This window comes from Branchiostoma belcheri, unplaced genomic scaffold (genome assembly GCF_001625305.1).
Source record: "Branchiostoma belcheri isolate BF01 breed outbred unplaced genomic scaffold, Haploidv18h27 scaffold60, whole genome shotgun sequence".
NCBI classification, from domain to species: Eukaryota; Metazoa; Chordata; class Leptocardii; order Amphioxiformes; family Branchiostomatidae; genus Branchiostoma; species Branchiostoma belcheri.
In genome coordinates, this window is record NW_017804243.1 from 250620 (window position 1) to 277812 (window position 27193).

General features: G+C 46.5%; 2 protein-coding genes across 2 annotated transcripts; both read right to left on the reverse strand.

Annotated features, from left to right (window-relative positions):
- Positions 1-160: 160 nt before the first annotated feature.
- Positions 161-9226, reverse strand: LOC109482696. The gene is made up of 11 exons (XM_019785515.1): positions 9118-9226; positions 8280-8482; positions 7338-7449; positions 6491-6627; positions 5857-5977; positions 4115-4254; positions 3405-3503; positions 2845-2992; positions 2333-2531; positions 1669-1822; positions 161-803 (listed from the first exon to the last, which is right to left on the reverse strand). The coding sequence occupies exons 1-11, from the start codon at positions 9216-9218 to the stop codon at positions 676-678; spliced, it is 1542 nt and encodes a 513-aa protein (XP_019641074.1). The 5' UTR covers positions 9219-9226; the 3' UTR covers positions 161-675.
- A 581-nt stretch (positions 9227-9807) lies between these two features.
- LOC109482697 (zinc metalloproteinase nas-6-like) lies at positions 9808-25097 on the reverse strand. Its single transcript, XM_019785516.1, has 11 exons — positions 24932-25097; positions 18485-18664; positions 17574-17768; positions 15743-15859; positions 14670-14793; positions 13100-13275; positions 11763-11981; positions 11266-11301; positions 10963-11076; positions 10445-10579; positions 9808-9965 (listed from the first exon to the last, which is right to left on the reverse strand). The coding sequence occupies exons 2-11, from the start codon at positions 18612-18614 to the stop codon at positions 9808-9810; spliced, it is 1404 nt and encodes a 467-aa protein (XP_019641075.1). The 5' UTR covers positions 18615-18664; positions 24932-25097.
- Between the last annotated feature and the right edge of the window lie 2096 nt (positions 25098-27193).

Genomic DNA, 27193 nt, shown 5'->3' on the forward strand with positions numbered 1-27193 from the left:
AGTTATCAAACTCACTAGACATGTATTGCTGTTAGACAACCATTCACGGATATATTTGTCGCTCTTATCTGAGACATAACTACGTAGTAGTTAAAATAACAAAATAAAAGATAAGGCAGTAAAGAAACAAAGACGAGTGTGATTTACAGTGTTTACGTTGACATAACATTACCATGCTGTTATACCGAAAATACCGTAAAAGTCAACCATACTAAATACGTACCTATGGAATCATGGGTGTACAATTTGTATCAAAATCAGAGAATTGATTAACTTAACTTCATGGTTTTCATTTCAAACAAATAACGGCCTGACCAGCAGATCTTTTATACACGCAAACAGCACCTCCGGTAAGAAACTTGTAGCGTCCACCGGACTTCTTTGCTTGCACAAAAAAAGATGACCAAATGTAGATCAAAAGATAGCGTAGGAGGTCGCCGGAAACAGAGTTGTTGTGCACTAGACATGCAAGACATTACCAGAGACAATGCAACGGATCCTCCTGTTTGAAAACTTACGTTTGGATTTTAGAGACTAGCCAACACTACATTGACCGGCGAACTCCTTTCAAATTGGTAAATTCATTTACCCCCATTGGGGATATTTTACTGTTTTTAGCAAGCAAAAACGTCTGGTAGAGACTAGAAAATCTGAGGCAAAATGAATTCTTTCCACTCAAGGGATTCGCGCTTCGATGTTGTCGTCATCGTAAATGTCGTAGTCGTCGTCGTAACCATGGTCACCGTTGCTAGGATACGTGGTTTCGGGGACACGCCTACCATCGTTGCTAGGGTAATTGCCTCCTGAAAGAAAAGGTTTGAGTAGAACTTAACTCTTATGCTCTATGAAGATTTTCCCATTAACGTTTAGGCATCAAAGGTATACAAACTTTCATCAAGGCATAGATAGCCGCAGTTCTGGATACAATAGAGACTATCCAGAACCGTGCCTCATCATAACATTAACCCATTCGGGCATAGAACTTCCTGAACTCCTATATAGGCACTGTTTCGGGAATTATCCAGAACAGTGCTAGCCTGGGAGCCATCCGATTTGTAACGGAAACCCCGAAAAAAAAATTACAAATCGAATGGCACCCAGGCTATAGGACAGTGCCTGATCCTTACCCATGGAAAAATCCGAGAACCAACAAATTAAATTGGTGTGGCCTTAGATACAACTCACCTGCTGTGGGTCTGTCTGCCTCGCAGCCGTACACCTCCACCCTCAGACACGGCCAACAGGCATCAAAGTCATGCAGGCTCATTCAAGCATAGATAGGCAACGGTTCTGGATACAATAGAGCCTATCCAGAACCGTGCCTCATCATAACATTAACCCATTTACTAGGCATATAACTGCTGTATAAGCACTGTTTCGGAGACTACCCAGGACAGTGCCTGCTGATATCCTAATCAACTCAGGCATAAAACAAGATACAATGTAGCACGGTAATGGATTAGAGTGATCATCAATCAGAATACGTTCGAACTCACCTGCCGTGGGTCTGTCTGCCTCGCAGCCGTACACCTCCACCCTCAGGCACGGCCACACGTTCTTCTGAACTACGAACCTCAGAGACTATAACTCACCTGCCGTGGGTCTGTCTGCCTCACAGCCGTACACCTCCACCCTCAGACACGGCCACACTCAGAGACTATAACTTACCTGCCGTGGGTCTGTCTGCCTCGCAGCCGTACACCTCCACCCTCAGACACGGCCACACGTTCTGCTGAACCACGAACCTCAGGAACCGCGCCGTCAGAGGCTCTCGCACGTGATTGGTCACTGCGGTCAGGTGATCACAGTTCCCATCGAACACCTGGAATACATTTATTTTTTTATTTTATTCACATGGATTTTTGAGCATTGGATAGGAAGCACTTGTTGTGCTTATGTAAATCCGCTGCTCATAAAACATAATACAAATGTAAACATAAAGATGACATAAAGTATAACATAAACATAAAATGAAAGTGGCTGGCGCACCAATACCTATAGCATAACATTATTGAGATTGGTCAAATCTTCCAGAGTGGTGGATATATAGTTGAACACAATATCAAAGATACGGCAGTTGGTAGGGTATGGGAGGGAGGGGCTACCTGTAAGAAGTAAAGTGCATAATGTGGCGTCGTTTGGGTTGAGTGGGTCGGAATATATGGCAGCAAAGAGTCATGGTAATCACGAATTAATGTTATATTTGCTAGAGGTTGTGGTCTTAGACACTAGAATTTTGGTATGTTCTCCATTGGAGTCGAATTTTGTGATCGCACGACACATGTACGACCCTAGTACGACACTTGTACAACGTATGTGACAGTGCCCTTACCTTAGGATGTCCGCCCTCCATGTAGTCGTACCACGTCCTGGAGTCGTGACTGTAGGCCAGCTTGTACGACTTGACGTGCTCGAACTGTTTGTGCCGTCCCTGCGTGGCCACCCCCGTGATCCGTTTGGTACGTCCCAGGTCCACCTGCAGGAACTCCCCGTAGTCGCTGCTGCTCGCGCACCATGACCCCACCCGTTTCCTAGCAACCGAGACGGAAAAAGTAAAAGTGTTGTCCATCCGATATTTACTGCGCCTCATACGTGTTCACTGTGACGTCACAAGACATTAGTTCCCAGGAAATCTTTTTATTTTACACCTAACTTTTGTCAGGAAAATAATTTGTATTCGATCGTGGGCACATTCTTTTCATTGCCTAGAGGGTACTTAAAGAGTACTAGTACTGATCCTTTTTTTTCTGAAGACTTTGACTGGGTGACCTATGACCCGTTACTTGAACATCAAGTGACCTATGACCTGTTACCTGACCCCCTTGATGACCCATGACCTGTTACCTGTCGTAGTCGTCCTCCTGGTGCAGGCGTGCGTTCTCGGGCCCGGCGCTCCAGGCGGACAGACTGAGGGTGGAGGAGGCTGAGAAGGCGGCGTCGGGCAGGTGGTACCCACTCTCCTTACCCAGGCCCAGCGGCGTGCGGCACGACTCTGTACGTTTCAGGAAAAATGACAAACCATAAAGGTAATATTTGCAAAGGAAATGCATAAGGCACCAAGAGTTACATACCTAGAGAGACAAGTTGACTCTGAACAGTGAACCAAGCGCAAACCAGCACCAAGAGACCACGACTAGCGAGATGTTAGATGTTAAACAAGGACAACAACATGCCGTATATTTACCTAGTACTTTCACACAGTCTAGCCTACTAAACTGCGGGTCAAACTTACTCCACTATTACACAATGACTTCACACATTCTTGGCAACCAAAATCATGTCAATATACCCAAACATTTCTTTTTCTTTATAATTTTCTTTTTAGTTTTCCAATTTTCGAACCTTACAAAGTCATACAAACTCAAGCAAAAGAAAGGACGTGTCTATCGGATAAATTGGCTTACCCGGCAGCGGAGATTTGGTGGTGGTGCGGGTGGGAGGGCGCCATGTGGTGGTCCTCCTGGTGGTTGTTGTAGTGGGGGGAGGCCGTGTTGTGGGAGGTGCTGTGGAGATAGGGAGAACACGGCATCAGCAGGAGTCTGACCTTTTTCTTTCTTTCTTTCTCTTTCTTTCTTTCTTTCTTTTTCTTTCTTTCTTCTCTCTTTCCTTCCTTCTTTCTTTTTTTATTCAAATTGCAACGGCAATACAAGTTGAGCACTAGGCAGCACATTCAGCTGATACATTACAAAGCAATATTACACCTGACTTTCGAGTGACCAGTGTTTGTTTCGTAATCCATGCGAGCACGTACAGCTACCCCTAATCTCCAAGCAGATCCTAGGGTGGCAAAATACAGTATCAAATTGGCCAGGCAGTATCCATTTGCCAGAGAGGGCTCATACGCCACCCAAGGTGGGTTGGTATGGGTGGTGTATGGACCCTCTGTTGCGAATGGACACTGCCTGGCCAATTTGATACTGTCTTTTGCCACCCTAGGATCTGCTTGGATTGAGATTAAGCTATCCCCTTATTTTTACAAATGCCTGTAGGCTACAAATATCTTGTTCAGTCACCAGCGAAAGGTAGAACTTGCTACTTGAAACGTCTGACCGATCTCAAAATCTATCCAGTTGCTTGAGTAACTGTTATTTCCAAGTCGGTTATAAGTACTCACGTTCTATGACCTTCTCGTAGTAGTCGGTCTGCAGACGTAGCCAAGACGGGCAGGAGTCGAACGCCGCTCGGGCCGTGAGCCGGTTGTCAGTGGACAGGTGGCACGAACGGTACGAGCTCACGTAGTCAAACGACCGGCAACTAGCGGGCAGAAAAACAAACACTCCATCATAACAAAGAAAACAATATGAAAACTACATAATTCTACCCAACACCACAGCACCAGTTACCATGGTGACAGATGTCTGGTCCAGATCATTGACCTTATGCATTTGGAACCGAAGAAGAAACTGAGCAAAAACAATGTTTGCCTTCTGTGAAGATATTAACATTATAATTAATGAAAGGTGCTATTTTAGTAAATACTAGGCGCTCTGGGCCTTTTATACAAGACAAAAAGCTCTTTTTATGAATATCTAAGTCCATATCTCTGCCTTCTGAAATAAACTGACACTGGAGCAGCTGCTGGGAAGATAACGTCAGTTGTGGGTCAAATGTGCCTGGGAGTCTGCATGAACCCCCTACAGTCTGACAAACGTATGTGTTGTCCTTTACGTGGATCGAGGGTGCCTGGTAGTCTGTATCGCCCCCTACAGTCTGTATGGTGCCCTACAGTCTGACAAACCAGCCTAAGGTCCATGGAAGTCGGTATCGTGCCCCCCTTACAGTTTTCCGAACCCACCTGTAGTGATTTTTGATTTGATTTTGATTTTATTGAAATTGCAACAATGCAATACACGCAGAACAGCGGCAGCTGTTGCTGGTGTTGTGTCCCACACATAGAAACGAGTCAATACAGGACAGACAGTACTCATTTTCACTTGAGTCTAGTGGGGAAAGTCGTGTAAAGTGCCTTTCCCAAGGGCACAAGATCGATGGCATGTCATGACTTGAACCCTGGACCTCTTGATTCCGAGTCGTGCACGCTGCCATTGCGCCACACCACCCCACTGTAGTGATTTTCATGGGTTAAAGGTCACTGGAAGTCAATATCGTGCCCCCCTTACGGTTTTACGAACCCACCTGTATTATGAAAAATTTAAACTGTTCTCCAACTCATAAATTTGACTCACCGGAATTTTCAACTGAATCAGTCAGTCTTCCTCAGCTATCTGACCCAAATGCTGTGGACACGTGATTTTTCCCACGTGTGACGTCAGCAAAGGGTCAAAGGTTGTCTGAAGTCGATATCGCCCCCCCCCCGTCCCAGTTGAGCGAAGGTTGAAGTGCCCTGATGTATATGGCCTCTTTTATGCCTCTCTTGAAGTAATACTGTTCGGTATCCAAGATTCGAACCCCCAAGATTTCGACTGAGTGATTCAGTCGAAAATTCCGGTGAGTCAAATTTATGAGTTGGAGAACAGTTCAAATTTTTCATAAATAAATGTAATTTATCAACTCAGATGAACTTTCATGCCGAACCCACCTGTAGTCATTTCATTTGATTTTATTGAAATTGCAACAATGCAATACACGCGGAACACAGGCAGCTGTTGCCGGTGTTGTGTCCCGCACATAGAAACGAATACTGGACAGACAATACTCATTTTCACTTGAGTCTAGTGGGGAAAGTCGTGTAAACTGCCTTTGCCAAGGGCACAAGATCGATGGCATGTCAGGACTCGAACCCTGGACCTCTTGATTCCGAGTCGTGCACGCTGCCATTGCGCCACACAACCCCACTGTAGTGATTTTCATGGGTTAAAGGTCACTGGAAGTCAATATCGTGCCCCCTCCACCCACCTGTAGTCGTTTCCGCACCGCCCCTGGCACTGCTCTAAGGTCTCGTCATAGAAGGACCCCAGCTGGTTCCTTCCCAAAATGCACGCCTCCTTGATGTGCAGGAAGTCGCCGATATCGGGTGCTGTTCGTCACCATGGCAAGAACAAAACAACAACAACAAAAAGGTTGGTACCGTTGCATTTGGAAACAGTTACAATGTGGCAAAATTACAGAGGGTTAGAAAGAACATACGGAAAGAGTGGGAACTTTCTCACAAAGGCTACACACATGTATGGCTTTATGATAAGCATTAATTAATTTTTTACATTTCCATTTCCCCGCCGGAGCTTCTCTGGCCGGCTACCTTCTCTGGCCAATTAATACCCTTTTTAGGACGATTTCTACGATTTATTCACCCCGCAAAAGAAGTCTGGTGGAGACTAACTCACCTAGCCTCTACCAGGCTTGGGGAGACGGCTGGAAAGAGTAGAAATCGGCCAAATAGAGGGATAAGCATGCCAAGGGAGTTTGTCCGTTGAGAGAACAGTTCGCCGCACCCTTGGAGTACAGAGTACCCATGCTTATCCCTCTATTTGGCCGATTTCTACTCCTTCCAGCCGCCTCCCCAAGCCTGGTAGAGGCTATTATAACTCACCGTCGGGTCTCTTCTCGTAGTAGTTGGTGATTCTGCTGTACTCCGGCGAGCACAGCGCGTCCTCTCCCGCCGACATGCGGTCGTCCGTGGACAGGTGGCAGCTCTGGTGGCTCAACACGTAGTCAAACGACTTACATCTGCAACGGATGGAAACGTAGCCTAGTTACATCGAGGACTGCCATTATTTGGAAAGGGGTCTATTCTGCTGTCCACCTAGACATGCTTGAGGGGAGGGGTCCTTACTGCCTCTACCGTATCCAGAACCCGCCTTCTGTGTAGACTCCATAGTATGCCCAAAACTGGGGGTTTTGGGGGTCTTTATGGTCTTTGGGAGCTTTTATGTGCTATTTTCTGATTGCATATAGGCAACATAGCCGGCCTGGTTGAATTACCCCCGTTTTTAACAGAAAACAGCCGAAGACCACTAAACCCCCAGTTTTATAAGCCTGCTACGGAGGCTACCTTCTGTGCCTGAATGGGGTAGGGCTAAGTCCAGGCACGGTTCTATAGCTACGTAGTAGTCTATGCGCATCCAAGAATGTAGATTTAACTCTGGCATGGCTCTGGATCGGATACGTGTGGACTATCCAGGACCCGACCTAAGCATGGTTCTGGGTAAAATTCGTGTTACAAAGACTAAAGCGTGAAAACGCAAGGGTTATGGCGCGGGCATTTTCGTTGTTTGTCGTCATGCGACTTTGCTGTTTGACAAAACCGTAACGTTACCTTTTGCAGAACAAGATTGCAACCCCAAACCTTTACACTGTGACAGTGTGATTACAACCTGGATTACAGTACAGTGTCATCTAATATCAGGGCCCCCTTGTGAGCAATGGCGGTACTGCACCTGATGTCAGCAGAACACAGGGAGGCGCAGTTTTCCAGCGTCTCGTAGAAACTGCCCAGCTGGTTCCGCCCCTTCAGACAGGTGTTCCTGATCACGCCGTAGCCGTCAGGTACTGTAGTACGAACACGAACAAAAGTAAGGCCACAGAAACATTGTAGGAGACGTGATACGTTGTGGTAATCTCCAGGCAGATTCGGTGGTGCATGGTACTTTTTTTATGTTGGCCGCCTATATCCAACGTTCGTGAACGTTGGATACAGGCGGCAAATGGATACAGGCGGCCAACATAAAAAGTCCCCTTGCCCCACCGAATCTGCTTGATTAACGTTGTGGGTTGGTAATGTCAACGTTAAATGCCCCTCAGAGAATCTAACTTAACAGGTATCCGCCACCATCAAGAGTGCATTGACGGTACCCACCCAAGAAGGCCTCCCTTACGGCGCAGTCAAACACATTTGTGATGTAGAATTTGTAAGCCACTTGTGACAGATCGACCAACTGCCGACCAGGATGTAAGACACTCTTTCCCGTAACAAGACAGCAATGACTGCCCCAAGAATGTTCTCAGTTTGGGCCATGGACCTGGCCAAATTGATACTGTCTTCGCAGCCACCAAAAGATCTGCTTGGAGATTAGCACTCACAGGCCACCGTATGGTAGTTGAACACAAACTGCTACCAGTGGACTAGCCCCCTGCTGTAGTAATTGCATAACTGTGTGGCCCAAGGGCTATTGAAACGGGAATGGGCGCCGGCCTATATGCACCACCTGGTGCGGGAAGGACTAACCCACCCTCTGGTTCCGGTTCGTGTTCCGGCCTGTTGTTGCTTTGGCATGTTTTAGGTGATCTTTTTCAAATGGATACTGCCAGACCAATATTAGTGTGATACTGTCTTCGCAGCCACCAAAAGATCTGCTTGGAGATCAGCGCTCAATACCCACCCTCTGGTTCCGGTTCGTGTTCCGGTGTGTTGCTGTTGCTGTTGCCGTCCCTGCCCCGGATGACGCTGCTTCTCTTCTCGTAGTAGTTGGTGATGCGGCGGTACTCCTCCGTGCAGCCGTCGAAGTCGTGCGGGGCGGACTCCCGGTTGTCCAGAGACAGGTAACAGCTCCGATACGTCGGGATGTAGTCAAACGACAGGCACCTGAAAAACGGCAACACACCTGTCGGATGGGCACCTGAACTAGCCTGGTCCGCTCCCCGCCAACAAGACTAGGCGCTGTTAATTACCATTCAAACGATTTCAGCAGGCGGGGAGCGGATCTTGGGTAGCGGACTAAATATAAAGCTAACAAGGCTGAACACCAGGCTACACTTGAACTGTCCAGGAGACCCAAAAGGCTAACAGGACGCCAACATGTTACATGTATGTAGGGTACTAGAAAGGTTTGCAGTCTTTACGACGGGAAATAAGTTATCCATGTCTCAATTTAGCGTAATCGTCGGTAAAAATCGTCTAGCTATTTGTAGTGAGTGCTTGTCCACAAGTGTCAGGCGTTGTCGTTATAGTTATACACCTGTGGTCATGATTACTCATCCTTCGTCATTTGGGTACGCACCTGTAGTCACCATGGTTACGCACCTGTCGTCATCGTTACGCACCTGTCGTCATGGTTACGCACCTGTCGTCATGGTAACGCACCTGTCGTCATGGTTACGCAACTGTTGTCATAGTTACATCATAATGTTTACACACCTGTCGTCAGGGATATGCACCTGTCGTCACTATGGTTACGCACCTGTCGTCATGGTTACGTACCTGTCGTCATGGTTACGCACCTGACGTCATCGTTACACCTCCTGACGCAGAGCCGCAAGCTCTGGTCCCGGAACGTGCCCAGCTGATTGCGACCCCGGATGCAGGCGTTCCTGGTCACCATATATGGTCGCAGCCCTGGGAACGAGAAGAAATTAGCATAATTTATGCAAGTTTGCTAAATCAATCCAAAATCTACCTTTTCTTTCTATTAATGGAATTCGCAAGAGTTGTTTTTTTATCAAAGACGTTAAAACATTTTGCACACTTATAAATTGACATAAATCGATGTCAAACTTCACACTTTTAGGATGCCTAGGCCAGAAACCTTGCAGACCAAGAGGCCGACAAGAGCATTACTTAATCCCGAAGCAGATTTTGTGGGGCAAGGGGAGTCTATATTGGCCGCCTGTATCCATTGGCCTCCTGTAATAACCTAGTGGGGCAATGGCTACAGGAGGACGGAGGATGCAGGCGGCCAATGCAGACTCCGCTTGCCCCACAGAATCTGCTTGGAGATTACTTGACTGTTGTATGACACGTTGAGGGACGTCCAAGATTTTATTTAGTTATTGTTCATCATTGTTAAGCGCTTTAAATCACATAATTCATCCTAATTATGGCTGCGAAGTGATGACATTGTGTGCTGACTATTATTGTGCTGTTAGAGTATTGTGTTTAAAATAAACCAATGATATCGATAAGATTAAGCGTTACTCACATTTTTTCTCCCTGTCCACGACGGGTCCTCCCAGCAGCTCCGCCACATTGTTCTCGTTCGTCTCTCCTCTCTGGGGCGGGCGGGCCTCCTCCGGTAGGTTGTCTGGGCCGAACGGGCGCATCAGGAGTCCCTCTGCCGCCGGCGGGGAGTCTGGGGAGAGGGGAGGGTTGCCAGTTTCTTTCACATCTAACCGGTAATGCTAAGGTCACAATTCCCATTCGAGGCGTGGCCAGGCAGTTTGCGGGAACGAAAAAGTATGATACAAAAAACAACAAAACACAAAAAAGGTGTAAAAAAAACTATCACGAGCACTACTACTTGTGTATATTCTTGATATGAATTGTTTAGTTTTTATTCACGCAAAAAGCCCAAGTTTGGAAATATAGCCTAAGCCTTTAAGATAAGGTTACAATTCTTAGAGTATATTGTTTATAGATAAATTTGTATATCCCTACATGATCCCCCCCCCCAAAAAAAAACCAACAACAATTGGCATATTGACACAACCTCTAAGTGATGCCAGGGATCGAACCTGCAACCTCTCGATACCGTGTCCTCTGGTCTAATCACTCGGTCACTCAATGCCACTACAATCTACGAATACAAGATGTAAAACTGAGGTGACCCACGTGCTTGCTGCCCGGGTTCGCGGCAGGTCCGGCAGCTCTTGCGGCAGTTGAGCAACATGTACTCCGCGTTGTCCACGCACTCTCCCTCCCGGGCCCACTGGGGGCACCTGCTCTCACTGTCCTCACATGGGCCGTCTGTAATAAACACGCACAGTGCCACAGGTCAGACACACACACACAAACAGACACATGCACACACACACACAAACAGACACATGCACACACACACACACACACACACAGACATACACACAAACACACACACACAGAGGGAGTCAGTGAGTCAGTGAGTGAGAGAGAGAGAGAGAGAGACAGAGTCCATACCACATGTATTACACGTACAGCTGTGTTTGCAGTGGTACAGTAAGAATGAGAGACAGACAGGCAGACAGACTGGCAGAGACAGAGAGAGACAGAGAGAGACAGACTGAGGGAGAGACAGACAGGCAGAGATAGCTAAGAGAGACAGAGAGAGAGACCGACAGACAGACAAACAAAAACAGAAGGAGAGTCCTTACCACATGTATTGCAACTGTGTTTGCAGTGGTACAGCATCCAGTTGATGTTGTTCTCACACTCGCCCGCCTCCGCCCAGTCGGGACAGGACGCGTCCAGGTCGTCACAGACTGGAGCTGGTGATGAATGAATGAATGAATGCAACTTTCTTCGCAGAAGTAACAAGCGACCACAAAAATATATGCTGCCACATTGCCACAAGTTATTTACAATATACAATATTTCTTGTGGCCGTTTGAAGTGTTGGGAAACCCCGTTAGTAACAAAAACTGGGAAGTAGAAAAGGTCTGAAATGTTGTACTTACCATTGGCGTCGGGCGGGAGGTCTGAATCGGTGCGATCTGAAATGGTACCATAAAGATGTGACAATTCTTTGCTGCTTAGTTGGGAGGACACATCATTGCAATGCACCACCTTTGTTTTCCCTAAGTTAGCTATCAAAAGCTTGTACTCTTTGGCCTCCATCACAAGTGAACTTCGAACTCTTTGAACTGGCCTGCAGTCCTGATGCGTGACCGTAACTTGTCGAATTTTTCAGATGATCAAAAAACTTTTTGCACTCTGAACTGTAAGTACCATAAAGGAAACTTTGAACTTTACTTTTGAACTTTTCAACTTTGACCGCTGAACTTGTACATGGCTATGTACACAGACTATGTACATGAACTTTGAACTCTTCAACTTTGACCTCCACAACTCTACCGTAGCTGTAAATGAACTTTGAACTCTTCAACTTTGACCTCTGTACCTCTACGTAGCTGTACACGAACTTTAAACTTTCACCCTTGACCTCTGTACTCACCCCTGCAGTAGTCGTACATGAGCTGGACCTGCAGCACGTCCTTCTCGCTGAGCTGGCGGTAGGGCTGCTGGTGGACCGTCTGCAGCGCCCGCAGCGTCTCCAGGCCGGGCGAGCGCGGGAAGGCGTTGAACGGGTAGTGCATTATGGAGCCGTAGTCATACTCCACTCCCAGCGAGTCGATCTCAGCCTTACCGTACTTGTCAAAGGCAGTATGAAGATCTAGGGAAAACGAGATCTGGTTAAGACTGAGAAACAACTGAGTTGAAGCATTGCATTGGGTTATGCAGTATATAAAGGAATCTGATTCAACGTTGTCCCAGACCACTTCCAACCGGTTGTCCCTTTCGAATCAGCACCTATGATTGGCTACTGAGAGCAAGACTGGGACCTATGATTGGCTAAGAGCAGGCTAGCACTGGGCCTATGATTGGCTACTGAGACCAGGACTGGGACCTATGATTGGCTACTGAGACCAGGACTGGGACCTATGATTGGCTACTGAGAGCAGGCCTGGGACCTATGATTGGCTACTGAGAGCAGGCCTGGGACCTATGATTGGCTACTGAGAGCAGGCCTGGGACCTATGATTGGCTACTGAGACCAGGACTGGAACCCATGATTTGTTAAGAACTGGGAACTATGATTAGCATGTTAAGAACAGCACTGCCACTGGGAGTATATGACTTCCCTGCCGAATTGGGTCCTATGTTTGGCTAAGAGCAGGTTAGGACTACCTCAAATATGGATGATATTTAGACTTTTACGTGACACGAACCTGCATGGCTCAATGTTGTCCCAGAGCACCTCCACCCAGTTGTCCCTGTCGGGGCGGGACTGCTCGTGCCAGAAGCCTATAGCGTGGCGGGACCTACGATTGGCTAAGAACAGGACTAGGACCTATGATTGGCTAAGAACAGGACTGGCGCACCTGGTTCTATGTTGTCCCAGAGGACTTCCACCCAATTGTCCCTGTCGGGGTGGGACTGCTCGTGCCAGAAGCCGATGGCAGGACAAGACCTATGATTGGCCAAGAGCAGGACTGAGGCCTATGATTGGCTATTGAGAGCAGGACTGGGACCTATGATTGGCTAAGAGCAGGACTGGCGCACCTGGTTGTCCCAGAGGACCTCCACCCAGTTGTCACAGTCCTGGCCAAGAGAAGGCTAGAATTGGAACCTATGATTGGCTACTAAGAGCAGGCCTATGATTGGCTACTGAGAGCAAAACTGGGACCTATGATTGGCTAAGAGCGGGACAGGGACCTATGATACTGAGAGCATGACTGACACCAATATGATGATATTATGGATTATATTTGGTCTTTGAATAACACGAACCTGGTTCGATGTTGTCCCAGAGGACTTCCACCCAGTTGTCCCTGTCCGGGCGGGACTGCTCGTGCCAGAAGCCGATGGCGTGCCCGATCTCGTGTATCATGACGTGGGTGAACTCGCAGCCGTTACCGACCGACAGCCTCTGCCGACCGCCGATCCGACCCACCGGACACTGGCAACTGGAGGAAAGACAAGGTAATACCAAATTAAGTTATTCTGTGTTCACGTGTTTGTTTGTTTGTCTGTTGGTTTTTTTTATTTGTTTGAACTCACAGCCGTTCCCGACCGACAGCCGCTGCCGACCGCCGATCCTGCCCACCGGGCACTGGCAGCTAGAGGAAAACAATTAAAGTAATATCAAATTAAGATGTTCTGTGTTTACGTGTTTGTTTGTTTGTTTGTTTAAACTCGCAGCCGTTACCGACCGACAGCCTCTGCCGACCGCCAATCCGGCCCACAGGGCACTGGCAGCTGGGGAAAAACAAGGTAGTACCAAATTCAGATGTTTAAAGTTAAAACTTTTCGTCCAACACAAAAAGTTCTCTCACCTAGAGCTTTCGACCAGTCACTGTGGTCTTCCTCAGTAGACTGACCCAATGAGGCTTGTCACGTGGTTTCTTTGAAGTGTGACGTCTACACTGGGTCAAAAGTATCTGATAGACCAAATTAAGATGTGTTATGTGTTTGTTTGTTTGTTTGTTTATTTGTTTGTTTGAACTCGCAGCCGTTACCGACCGACAGCCTCTGTCGACCGCCGATCCGGCCCTGGCAGCTGGGGAACACAAGGTAATACCAAATTATCGGTGTTTATCGATCTTCCATTCCTTCCAACAGCACAGTGGAAAGTGAAAGACAGGCTAAGTGAGGTCTATGCGTTCACTGATTGTGTTTACGTATAAATTTGCTTGTTTTTCACTATTTGTGCCTGAAGAAAGCCACGTAGTACGCTATGTTTGTATGTTCGTTAACGTGTATTTCGTAAAGTTTCTTTTCGTTTTTGTTTGTTACGCACTATTTTTTGCCGGCAGAGGTCCTGGTAGCTTGTTTGTTAAGTGTGTGTGTGTGTGTTGTTTGCGTGTTTGTTTGTTTGTTTGTTACTCACTATTTGTGCCTGTAGAAGGCCAGGTAGTCCGTAATGCTTGTTTGTTTAAATGTGTGTGTGTGTGTGTGTGCCTGCATGTGCGTGTATGTGCGCGCGCGTGTGTGTTTGTGTCTCTGTGTGTGTACGTATGTGTGTTTATGTGTATGTTTGTTTAGTGTTTTCTTTACGTGTTTGTTTGTTTGTTTGTTTGTTTGTTTGTTACGCACTATTTGTGCCTGTAGAAGTCCAGGTAGTCCGTTATGTTTGTCAATGTGTGTGTAATAATTTGTTTACGTGTTTGTTTGTTTGTTTGTTTGTCTGTTACTTACTATTTGTGCCTGTAGAAGTCCAGGTAGTCCATTATGTTTGTTTAAGTGTATCTGTTTGTTCACGTTTTTGTTTTTTTGTTACTTACTATTTGTGTCTGTAGAAGTCCAGGTAGTCCCTCTTGTGTGTATATATACTTTATTTGTTTGTTTGTTTGTTACGTACTATTTGTGCCTGTAGAAGTCGAGGTAGTCCTTCTCTGTCGTCCTCTTGACGAATCGGATGCAGGTCCGGTCCTCCCACTGCCTCATGGCGGTCCGGATGGCGGTCAGGGCGGCAGGGATGTTCTCTTCAACAGGACGGGCAGAAAACGTCCAAAATCAGTGTTTCTCTAGCCTCCATCAGGCATTCCTACGGGGTACGGACTAGTCTCTACCAGACTAACTACGCTAGCTATACATAGGAGAATATTTGCCAGGGGAGTTTGACCGCCTTGGGGTTTGAATGGCCTTCGGAGGTAAAGAATCAACCTTCCACGGACCTGGCCAATTTTAGTCTCCTTTTTGCCTAATGCTGCGATCCGTATTCCCATAGAAAGATCTAGAAAGGAGGCTAGGTGCGGATCGCAGAATTCGGCACAAACTGGATATACTTGGCCAGGAGAGTCAAACAATGGCATAACTCCCCCGGCCAATTATTTTCCCTTTTTGGCTAAATTCTACAGTTTTTGAACCCGCGTTTTTAGTCTGGTGGAGACTAGTGTTTTTCTGTCTTTACAAACAGTTTACAGGTAGGAACATCAGTGCCATACATGCGGGGGACATGGAGATACGCGGAGCTTATTCATCAGTTAACCTTATCCTTTCAGTGATAATCATTTTAAACGTGGCCGTTTGAAGTGGTATATCCACAAAATGTTATTAGTGAATCAAAAAACGTCAGTGTTAATGAAAACTATATATATCTCTGCATTAAAAATTTAATTTAGTTTTAAAATTTTTCTTTGATTTAATATGGGGCCCAGACATCGCTTGCTTGGGCTACCCATATATACTCTACCCTGGATACCTAACTAGTATCGGGCCGTTAGCCGTTTTCCTTCGGCAGCCAAGAGCCCTTCGCCCGCCTATCTAAGTTACCGCTACGGGGGAGTTGAGCCCGAGTGGTTATGTCCGGCCCTTTACGGCCAGCCAAACTCCCCCGGGCTAGACTCCCCAGTAGCGGTAATTTACACCAGCGGGCGAAGGGCTCTTGCGGCCCGGAAAACGAGTTCTGGCTTCCAGGGTATTTATACTCACGCAGACTGCAGTCTATGGTATATGGAATGACGCCTTTTGGCCACCGCATGGAGAGTCCGGCCACGTGAGGTGGGACGGCTGCCCTGCCCGTGCGAGAGTGCGGATGCCGACAGGGACCTGTTCCGGGAATTCGAGGTCATTGACCTGGCGACCCGAAAGAGCCGAAGCCCGTTCCGGGAATCTCAGGTCAATGACCGAGAGGGCGTGCAGGAAAGGAACCTGTTCCGGGAATCTCAGGTCAATGACCGAGAGGGCGTGACGGGACAGGAACCTGTTCCGGGAATCTCAGGTCAATGACCGAGAGGGCGTGTGGGAACAGGAACCTGTTCCGGGAATCTCAGGTCAATGACCGAGAGGACGTGCACGTGAGTGGACGGGAATCTCTGGTCAATGACCGATCGGACAGACACCTGTTCCGGGAATCTCAGGTCAATGACCGAGAGGACGTGCAGGAAAGGAACCTGTTCCGGGAATCTCAGGTCAATGACCGAGAGGACGTGCAGGAAAGGAACCTGTTCCGGGAATCTCAGGTCAATGACCGAGAGGGCATGACGGGACAGGAACCTGTTCCGGGAATCTCAGGTCAATAACCGAGAGGGCATGAACCTGTTCCTGGAATCTTAAGTCCGTGACTTTGTGGGTCAGGAATTTATCCCATGTCAATGACCTTGTGGCGTGATGGAACAGGATCCTGTTTACGGGAATTTGAGGGTTGCGGTTTGGTATTAGGAGTTGGAATGAGTGTCATAGAGGTGCTCAAAATTGATTTAACTGTGGCATTTTTATCGTGCAGAGATATATGACAGCCATTAACATTCAGGCTGTTAGTTTTCATTTTAAAAAAAGCGGAGTCGTGCAGTTATCTTTGCCCTCGTGCTCATTTTTCATTGTTACCCAATACACCATTATGGTGATACTGATAGGTTTAAATAACCTCCATGCAGATGTTTCAGTCAAAATCGTTTGACAAGTGCGGTGGATACGGCCTGCCGGTTTTGTTACGATTTTGCCATCCAAACATCTGGTAGGAGATCAGAGTTAAAGGCTCAAATTTAAGTGGCCTTTTGGTTAACCTTCTCACTGCTGAAGTAGCCCTTTGGTACCAGATTTATATTGGTAACTTACGGGGCTAGGCAACAGAGAGAAGGTTGAGGGTTAGTTGTGGTGACTTACTAGCCTCTACTAGGCTTCTGAAGCGGCTGGAAAGAGTAGAAATTGGCCGCATAGACAGATAACATGCCGGGGAAGTTGGTCCGCTAGAGAGTACACCCGGGTGTTCTCCCCTGGAATGTTATCTCTCTATTTGGCCAATTTCTACTCTTTCCGGCCGTCTCCCAAAGCCTGGTAGAGGCTAGAGGTTCATACCCTGGAAGCCAGAACTCGTTTTCTGGGCCGCAAGAGCCCCTCGCCCGTTGGTGTAAATTACCGCTTCGGGAGAGTCTAGCCCGGGGGGAGTTTGGCTGGGCCGAAACCTCCCCACGGGCTCAACTCCCCCGTAGCGGAAATTTAGGTCTGCGGGCGAGGGGCTTCTGGCTACCGAAGGAAACGGCTAGCGGCCCGTAAACTTGGCTGGGGGCCCGCAAGCCCTTTTCCGTAGAGCGTAATCGGCCGTTTTAATTCTACGTAGAGCGTAGAGGGACCGCTCTTCGCATTTTCCGTAGAGCGTAATTCGCCGTTTTAATTCTACGTAAATTATGCGTTGTGGCCACTTGGAATTTATCGTAAAGCGTAATCGAGAGGTTTCCGAATTCAGCGTAGAGCGCTGTCGGGGACCCCCCCCCCCTTGCAGGCCCTCTTGTCTGGCACCCAGGGTAAGAGGTTCCTGGCATACCCAGGCTGCAGTCGATGGTGTAAGGTATGACGCCCTTGGGCCAGCGGAGCGTCGCCAGAGCGGCAACAGCCAGCGCGGCTTCGTCCCCCGCCCGCTGGTTCTGTAGCTGTGCCTGAATCGCCTGACGCTGCCAGGACTGCAGGGCGATGTCTCCCTCAAACGGCGCCTCGCCGAGTTCAGGGCTCAGGGTCTCCGCTGGACAGGGACAGGACACGTTCATTTAATTTCATTTTATTTATTTATCCAGGGCGGCATATCGCCAATGGCGGTTTTCAACGCTCCCTGCACAGAAACAATACATAATATAACGTTAGTAACAGAAATAGTACAAACGTTCAGATGATTCTATTGGTCATACCAACGACGTCCAGTCTATCTTGGTTCGGGACCGGCTCTCCGAGTCGCTGCCCTACTCAAATAGGAAGGGGGAAAAGTAATACAGCTACAGGATACGACTGGGCAATAGGCTAACAGCAGGTAGCCACGACTGCAGAGCGATGTCTCCCTCGAACGGAGCCTCGCCGAGTTCAGGGCTCAGGGTCTCGGCTGGACAAAAGAAGACAAAAACTATTGATCAATATATTCAACGGGAAAAGGAAGGAAAAGGTTAACTAGCCCTATAACCTTTTTCAGAGGATGGCATCGATAAAATTAAGTCGGTGTGGCCTTACATATCAGCGATCAACCATCAGTTTTCACCTTCACGTTTGACCTCGCGAATGCGCAGGTCGAACCGTGAATCGGCTTATAAAACCAACGTAATGCCTTCCTGAAATCTAACAGTGAATAAAGACACAAACACACTTATTATTTTTGACGAATATTTTTAACGAAACACACTACAAGAAATAGCTACTCCGTGGAGACGCATTCTGTCTCACAACATCACAAAAAAGTTCAAAATTCCTGACCTTCCTTGTTGACCTTGAGAATGCGTTCAAACGCGCCCATGGTGTCATCATCCGGGTCCTGCGCGTGGCATCTGTCCCAGGTCGCCGTCGCCATGGCAACGATGACGCAGACAAATCTCCACAACGTCATTTCGAGCCTTTATTTCCTAGATGACACCTGCTGGAAGTTGTGTAGTTCTTCTGAAGAAAATAACAACAACGCAAGAGTCAGTATCTCAGACCAGAAAGATTGAATGAACTTTATTGCTCAACAATCGTACAAGGTACAATGTATGGTAGTAATACAACAATACTACAAAACTTTACTTACTACAAACTACTATCTAAACAGTATTAGAGTTACCATATAGTCATGCATTGATGATATGTTCTCGCTTATGGAATAAAGTGTACAGAAATTGGCCTACGTAAGCAGATATGGTAGTTGGACATGACAATAATTCATGGAATGTATCGTACTGTGTACCAGATTGGGTGATGTGTTCACCAGTTCAAATATCTTCAATCTATGGGCGTCATCTAGCGGAACCATGTGGTAATACACTCTTTTACACTTTTTTTTTTACCAATTGCTTGACCCATGCTTCCAGTCGAGCATACAGAAAACAAAGAACGCCGACGCTAGGTATATGGGCATACAACGACGATTCTAAACTTTCTCAAAAGCAAAGCAAGTGTTTCAAATTTTTTCGAAGTTGGTAACTTGCAATCTTTTCTTTGTCCATCATGTTTCTTCGCGCTCTCCCATTTAATAGATTTGGCCGTCTGCGGAGGATGTTACCCCAAAAATTTACTTGCTGTGGCCTTACTGTAAGGTTGTATACAATTTATCTCCAAGCAGATCCCTCTCGGTGGCAAAAAGACAGTATCAAATTGGCCAGGCAGTATCCATTAGCCACCGACAAAAAAAACGGCCATATATAAAAAGGTAACGATAATTCCCCCACAACCTCTGCTTGGAGAGTAGTATACAATGTACGTTTGTTTAGAGGGCCTCTTAAAACGTTTTAACGACGCCAAACAACCGGAAGTTGGCAGGTGCTCAGACTTTGCACAGACGATCGCTTCCGGTCTGGCTGTTTGACAGGAACAAGCAAGAGAGAAAAGTGTTTTCTTCAACAAACAACGATGGTCTTTATTCGGGTTCTGGCAGGGAAAGGAAACAAGTACTAAGTAGTCTTTATTTTGGCGAGTGAAGATTTATGAACCTACTTCGTGATGTTGTTTTGAAAACAAGTCCGGTAGTTGAGACATGCTACAACCTTCGTCGAAAGGTCCAATTTTTATCTTAAGGTCCGAGATTTTTCTTAAAAAGGTGGACTAGCTGATTTGTATCACAAGCGAGGTTAAAATCCTCGAAAAGCTGGGTATTTTGTTATTGAAAAAAAAAAGAACTTATCTCTGATTTTTCCTTTGAAATCCTCACGAAAACGCAGGAAATGCCCTTTTCAAAAGGTTCAATTTTCAAAATTTTCTAGAAGATGTCTCCAGACCCCCTAGGAAACTCTCACTGGTCTCTCAGACAGTGGGAAGACCCCCCCCCCCACGCAAAAATACATGGTTACGTGCATGACAGCTAAATTACTCTCCAAGCAGAGGTTTGGGTTTTGGGGGTGTTTTTAGCGTGTTTTTAAGGCTTTTTTTATCGCGGTTTCTCGTTTTTTGCACTGAATTTTGTTCCCACCAAAAAAATTCAGTGCAAAAGAGAAACCCTGATAAAAAAAGCATAAAAACACGCTACAAAATACCCACAAAACCCAAACCTCTGCTTGGAGAGTAAGCTAAATAAGTTGACGCTGTTTTCCACAGAAGCAGGTTTCCGCGGCCCAAACCCCAGACAGAGCGGAAACGCTTGTCCCTGTGCGGTGACGGAACTTCAATCAAACGTCCCGCTTGAACAGGAGTCACCGGCCCTGCAAATTGGCAGAGTCTGAATCCGCGGAAGGCCAGGGGAAGGTCCTAGTCTCTACCAGACTAACTACGCTGGCCTGGGGAGTTTGGCCGCCTTGTAGGTTTGACTGGCCGCGCAGTTCGGAGGGAAAGAAACTACCTCCTCGCGGCCGGACTCCCTTGGCCAATTTTGCTCTCTTTTTTTGCCGAATTCTACGATCCGTATTCCCGTAGAAAGGCCTGGTGGGGGCTAAGAAGTCACCGTCCCTGCAAATTGGGAGAGTCTGAAACCCGCCGAAGGGAAAGTACAAAGATTGTGTCGGCGAGAACAAGAGAAAATTTAGACGAAAGAAAGTTTTACCACCGGAAAATTCAGACGAAAGTTGTTTATTTTTTAACAGTATCCGCCACGGCACACACGAACGTTTTACCGGATTCGCTTATTTTTCTGAAGAAAATTTACGTGATTTTACTGCAAATAATATCAGAGTGCACGTAGCTTCGTAATTTGATGTATGTATATATCTTACTTTCTTTTTCTGTCTTTTTGTCCTCTCTGTTTTTTTCTTTCGTTTTTTGTGGGACAACACATTCCCTTGCTGCCCAAAATGTTCAAAGTTTTGCAGCTTTTGCCCTTCAGCAGAAATACACAAGTAATCTTCCCCCAGATCCACCAAGGTTTGTCCCTAGATTTCTTCTCTCCACTAATAAGAACCAGAGAGTAGAGATAGCACACATGTACAGTGAGTATCGGCTACAGAAACCAAAAGGCACTCGGCTTCTCTAAAGTCAAAGTGCCGCCGGCAACAGGACCGAAGGTCTCGGCTCAACCGACGTGTTGAGTTGTCCCGTCCTTATGTCACAATTTAACTCAAAGTTCGTTTCCAAGCAGATCTTGCCTATTATTGGATACGATGCGATGGCAAAGCAAGTCGTATCCAATAGACAAGACAGAATCCAAAAGGGCGCCATGGCTAATTGTGGCCGGCTGTCAGAAAGTAAACGGTGCACGTGCTCAGAGGATCAGAGAAGGGTCACAATCTTTCCCAGCAACCTCTGCTTGAAGAGTGCTGAAAAGTAGCGAGAGGTCAAGTGAGGTAACAGTACACCCGCTGGTCGGTATGTAGACAGCGTGTGACGAAATGGACGATAGATAGTCTCCACCAGACTCTTTTGCAGGCTAAATAAATAGTAAAACAAGCTGCTAGGGGGCCCAAACTCAGGCCATTTCTTTCCTTGCCCAAGCGCTAACTACCATCCAAATTTCGTGATCCTAGCCTGCCCAGATCACGAGATATCAAAACCGGAAGTTCAGCTGCAGCTCCATAACAAGCCGCTAGGGGGTCCAACATCTAATCATTTTGAGGTCTCACCAAGATCTACCCACCTACCAAATATCAAGACAAGCCATTTAAGTCTTCTCGAGTTATCGTGTTCACACACACACACACACAGACACACACACACATGCACACACACACACACACACACACACACACACACACACACACAGACACACACACACACACACACACACACACACACACACACACACACACACACACACACACACACACACACACACACACACGAACGCCAACGAAAACATAACCTTATTGGCGAAGGTAAAAAGGCCTAAACGGAATGTACAGTAGCTGACCAAGCTAAGTGGAGTTTAATAGTCGGCCAAAGAGGGTCCAACTTGCCTGCACGACTTCTACTACATGTATTTATTCTACTACTTATTCAGCCTGCAAAGGAGTCTGGTGCAGACTTGACGATAACAGCCTCTCCCAAGAGGCCTGGGTTCGAGGTTAAGCTGGCCATGACCTTGTTCAAGGCGAAGAGGATGTGGCTTTGGCCTTGGCGCGTGACTTGAACGTAATCAGTCCAAGGAGCCGCCGAAAACCGGTATTAGTGGTCCGTCCCTGAACTGCAATAGTTCTGTCAAAAGACCTTGGTGTCGACTAGACTCTACCAGACTATAAACTACGCTGGTTATATTAATATAGGAGAATAATTGCCAGGGGAGTTTGGCCGCCTTGTAGGTTTGAATGGGCCGGGCAGTTAAAGAAACTACCTCCCCGCGGCCGGACTCCCTTGGCCAATTTTACTTTTTTTTTCAGTGCCGAATTCTACGATCCGTATTCCCGTAGAAAGGCCGGGTGGGGGCTAGATGTCGACGGTTCAGCGTCGGTTCTAATAAATAAATACTTTTAGTTGATCTCAGATAACTGCAAATTCCTGCGAAAAAATGTGGTGCCCCTCTACTATCATATAGTAGAGGTTCAGGATTCGTCTTATTTTTGACGTGATTTATGCGTTTTATCAGGCTTTCTTTTTGTACTGGTAATTTTTTTAAAGCCAGCTAGATAGCAAATTGTAACTGCCTGGCAAATTGTACGGTTTCGGCTTATTTTTGGCGTGTTTTCGGGCGTTTTTGTCAGTCTTTCTTTAGTAAAATCCTTTTTTTTACGCCAGGCAGCCGAAGGGGCAAATGTGTCGTTTCTTTGTTTCCGGCACGCGATCCATTTGCTTGCATACTACTTGCTGGTTAACCTTTTAAACTTCTTTAACCTTCACTTCAATGGTTCTTCTTCTATATCAATAGCGAGTACAGGAACTTAGATTTGCTCCAGGCACGGTTCTGGATACTTGTGAACTATGCTATCTGAGCATTGTTTCTGGATAGAGCACGGTTCTGGGTAATCTCCAAGCAGATCCTAGGGTGGCAAAAGACAATGTCAAGCTGGCCAGGCGGTATTGGCCAGAGTCTAGAGAGGCACCCTTAGGTATCGTATTGGACCCTCTCTGGCCAATGGATACTGCCTGGCCAATTCGATACTGTCTTTTGCCACCCTAGGATCTGCTGGGAGATTAAGCCGTTCAGGCAGTGAACTATAGATAGGAACGGTTCTGGAATTGTGTGAACTATGCTGCCTGAGCATGGTTCTGGATAAATCACAGTTCTGGAGACAACAGTGCCACTTGTCGCGCATGTTGCTCAGCAGCGATGGTATCTCCGGATCAGGACTAGCCTGGGTGCCATCCCCTACCGCGAGTCGGCGATAATTCCTCGGCCCGGGAAAGGCACACGCCCCGCCGACCCTGATTTGCACACTGGCTCTAATTATCTCCTCGCGCTAGCGTGAAAGATATTGGGTTTGGGGCAGCCTGGGGTTGGGCGGCGGATACAGTAGCGGACACAAAAAAAATCTATCGCTTTATGAACGCTAGCGTCTGGCACCCAGGCTAGATCAGGACCTATCAGCGGATGTCAGCAGCCGGCCCTGGCGCGTGTGTGCATCAGATCGGCCCGATAGACACTCACCAGGCACATCCTTGGGTTTAAAAACTGCTGACCAGGATGCTAAACAAACCGTCCTTCCGCTTTTCATCAGCCATTCTACTTTACTAGCCTCCACCGGGCCTTTCTACGCGAATACGGGATCGTAGAATTCGGCAAAAAAGGGAGTAAAATTGGCCAAGGGAGTCCGGCCGCAGGGAGGTAGTTTCTTTTCCTACGCGGCCAGTCAAACCTACAAGGCGGCCAAACTCCCCTGACAAATATTCTCCTATATATATAGCCAGCGTAGTTAGTCTGGTAGAGACTACTATTTTACTTTATTTTTGTGTAATTTGTAACACTTTAAATTTTGATGTGATTCAGTTAGAGACATGTAAATGATTTTTGTAAGTTGTACGTAATTCAGCCAAATGGCTGCGAGATGTCAACTGAAATAAACCGTTCATTCATTCAAGCTAAAAGTTAAAGGCAAAATATATCTGGTTGTTTCCTTAGGAAGGTAGATTGTAACAGAAACATGCGCCGGTAGCCTCACAACATCTGCTTGTAGATCGCTGCTTTCGGATTCCGACGGAGTTGAGCCAAAGACACGCATACTTTAGTTTGTAAACAGTTTACTTGGCTCCCTGGCTGGTTCATGAATGGTTTCAACTAATCTCCAAGCAGATCTTTTGTTGGGGTAACTAAGACAGTGTCAAATTGGCCAGTCTGTAACCATTTCCCCACCCAAGTGGTGGTGGAGACACAAAAAAAAAGGCCATATACAAAAAGCAAACGATCTTCCACCATCAACCTCTGCTTGGAGAGTAGGTTTCAACATTGTTGGTGCAGGTTGGGGCCTCTGACTACAAGTTGTTCCTCAGACAAAGCCTTGAAGTGTTTTGGCTGGCAACAACACAAGCCAAGACTGACTGACTGACACATCTTCATTCAATAAACGGGCTGCCCTGGCTAGCTTCCTGCGCGTACACTAGCCTCGATTCCAGACCCATGGCGCTAGGCCGCTATGCTACCCTTCTTAGCTATACACTTCTGGAGAAGCTTATCGAACTTCTGTCCCTACCCCGAGTTAGCCAGCATCCAGACTCTAGGGTTGTGATAAAATTTCCTTGGGGGCATGTTGCCCCTGAAGCCGAGGAGCTGGCCTGTGTAGGCCCTTGGAGCAGCCTGGCACCCAGGCTAACCTCAGACGGAACCTCGGGCCAAAACGGTCTGTAGACACGTTATATAAAACAGTTTTAAGTACTCACGTAAGGTGGGTGGCTTTCCTTCCAAGACGGTGACCTGGGTGTCTTTCTCCAAGAAGTCTTGGGGGCTGCGAAGATGTTGTTGTTGTGAGACGGAAGGCCTTTGTTTGAGTTTGTCCCCTTGCCGATCCCGCGCACGGTCAGACACGGTCTGTTTACACCTGCAGGTGCGCATCCCCGCCGCAAGGGGCGCTTCCAGGGGCATGTACGCAACTTCCGGTGATCGGGGTGCAAATCGTATGCGAACCGCATGGAGGCGGTTTCTGTGGACGCAACTTCCGGTGCACGCAAATCTGGGCTGTTGGGTTACGCCTGTTACCATGGTTACGTCGCACCAATTTTATTCCTTGGTTTTTGCAATAACTATTTAGAGCTGCTGGCGAAATTATGATATCAATACCATTAGATGGAAAGGATATGCCAACCAACAAACTTTTGACAAACTTTTATTTAAACCTGAACTACCAGTACAAATACATTGTACACGTGTATATATTATGGCACCTACGCAGCAACAAAAAATATACAATACACATTCTTTTGTGTCACAAATCACCCAATACAGTATCTTACCAAATTGGTTATAGTGGTCTGTTCATTCATTTATTGAAATTTACCACATTTGTGTAAGGATTGACATAACAGGTGACTATCACCTTTTCAACATGTCAAACCTGTGACTAGACTGTAAGGTTTGAACCACTCACACCGGGAAGGTCCCTTAGCATACGGCCAAGTGTTCAAACCTAGCCAACATTTTGGTAACGTTTGATGTCTTCCCCCCTTCAATGGGGCTGGTTGTACTTTACACTGCAGCTAGATGTCAATGATGCAGTACCTCACAATCCAGCTAGATGTCGCTGCTGCAGTGTGAGGACTGCAATGCCAAACATGACCAAGTCTACAAGAGGGCCTGCATGCCCTTTTTCGTAAGGCGTAATCAGGCCTTTTTAGACTCCGTAATTCGTAGGCAGCCTCCGCAAAAATCAACGTAATTCGTAATAGTACATTAGCTGCAAATAGAAAAGTCGTAATCAGCTCTGATACTTTAACGTAATTCGTAATAGGCGGCGAGAATTTTGCGTAATTCGTAATCACTACCCCCCATGCAGGCCCTCCTACATGTATAGTTTGTCACAATTTTTTTATCCATACAATGGGTGCATCTGATGTCATCCCTATCACTTTGGCCCTACCCCAGTTGTATCTTGGTTGTGCACAAAAACTTAAATAAACCTGATGCAACCACTAAGGGGTCCACTAACAGGTATCATCAAACATATTGCTCAATACACAAATAATAGTATTCTAAATAATGTTGTTTTTAGGGTATTCATACCTTTTAAAATTCATCCTACATGTACCGAGAGTACTGGTCTATAGCTATAGTTGTGACTAAATGCAACAGTCTAAACATCAGCTCCCTTCTGCAAATAACCTTAAAAAGGCTTGTTCTTATAATTAGTGACTGAATATATACTTACAATACTTTCTTCAGAACATGTAGATATAGTTATAGAAGTTCAGCTGTAGTAGCAAAAAACCTTTGGCATGTAGAAGTAGTACAGCAATTGTACATGGCAATTGGACAGAATCTTGTTGGCTTATATGTTAAACAGAAGGCTTTATATAACATGCTCACTTGTGCATAACATGTTCCCCTGACTTTCATACACAAATATACTATTTACAGCTCCAAAGTGCAAAAAATAAATAAGTGAATACTATATTCCTACATTCTTACACATATACATGTGTATCTTAGTCTATCACCCTATCCCTTACTTTTAATTACTACATGGTGATTACTATTTCTAGGTTACGTTTTGACCAAACTTGATTCGTATTGTGTGTTTTATTTAGTGTGCTCGAGTACTCCATGATAGTTGAGGTAAGTTTTCTGTGTGTGTGTGTGTGTGTGTGTGTGTGTGTGTGTGTGTGTGTGTGTGTGCACGCAGTGCGTGACACTGCGTGTGTACATTGATCTACATGATTTTACAATAATACTGAACTTGAACTTCCCTTACTTAACCTCAGTCATTAACATCTCAGTACATACATCCGCGTCTGCCCCTGAATGACGAAGTTTAACTTTAAATCTCAATTTACGCTGTCCAACGGGCAGGGGGTGTTACGTATACCAACCCTTTCCCTGCATGCCCTTCCTAAGCAGGTACCCCAAACCTGTTGTAGTTACTCAAGGGCTGGTCATTCTCATCATGGCTCTGGATATAGCACAGTTCTGGATATAGCACAGTTCTGGAT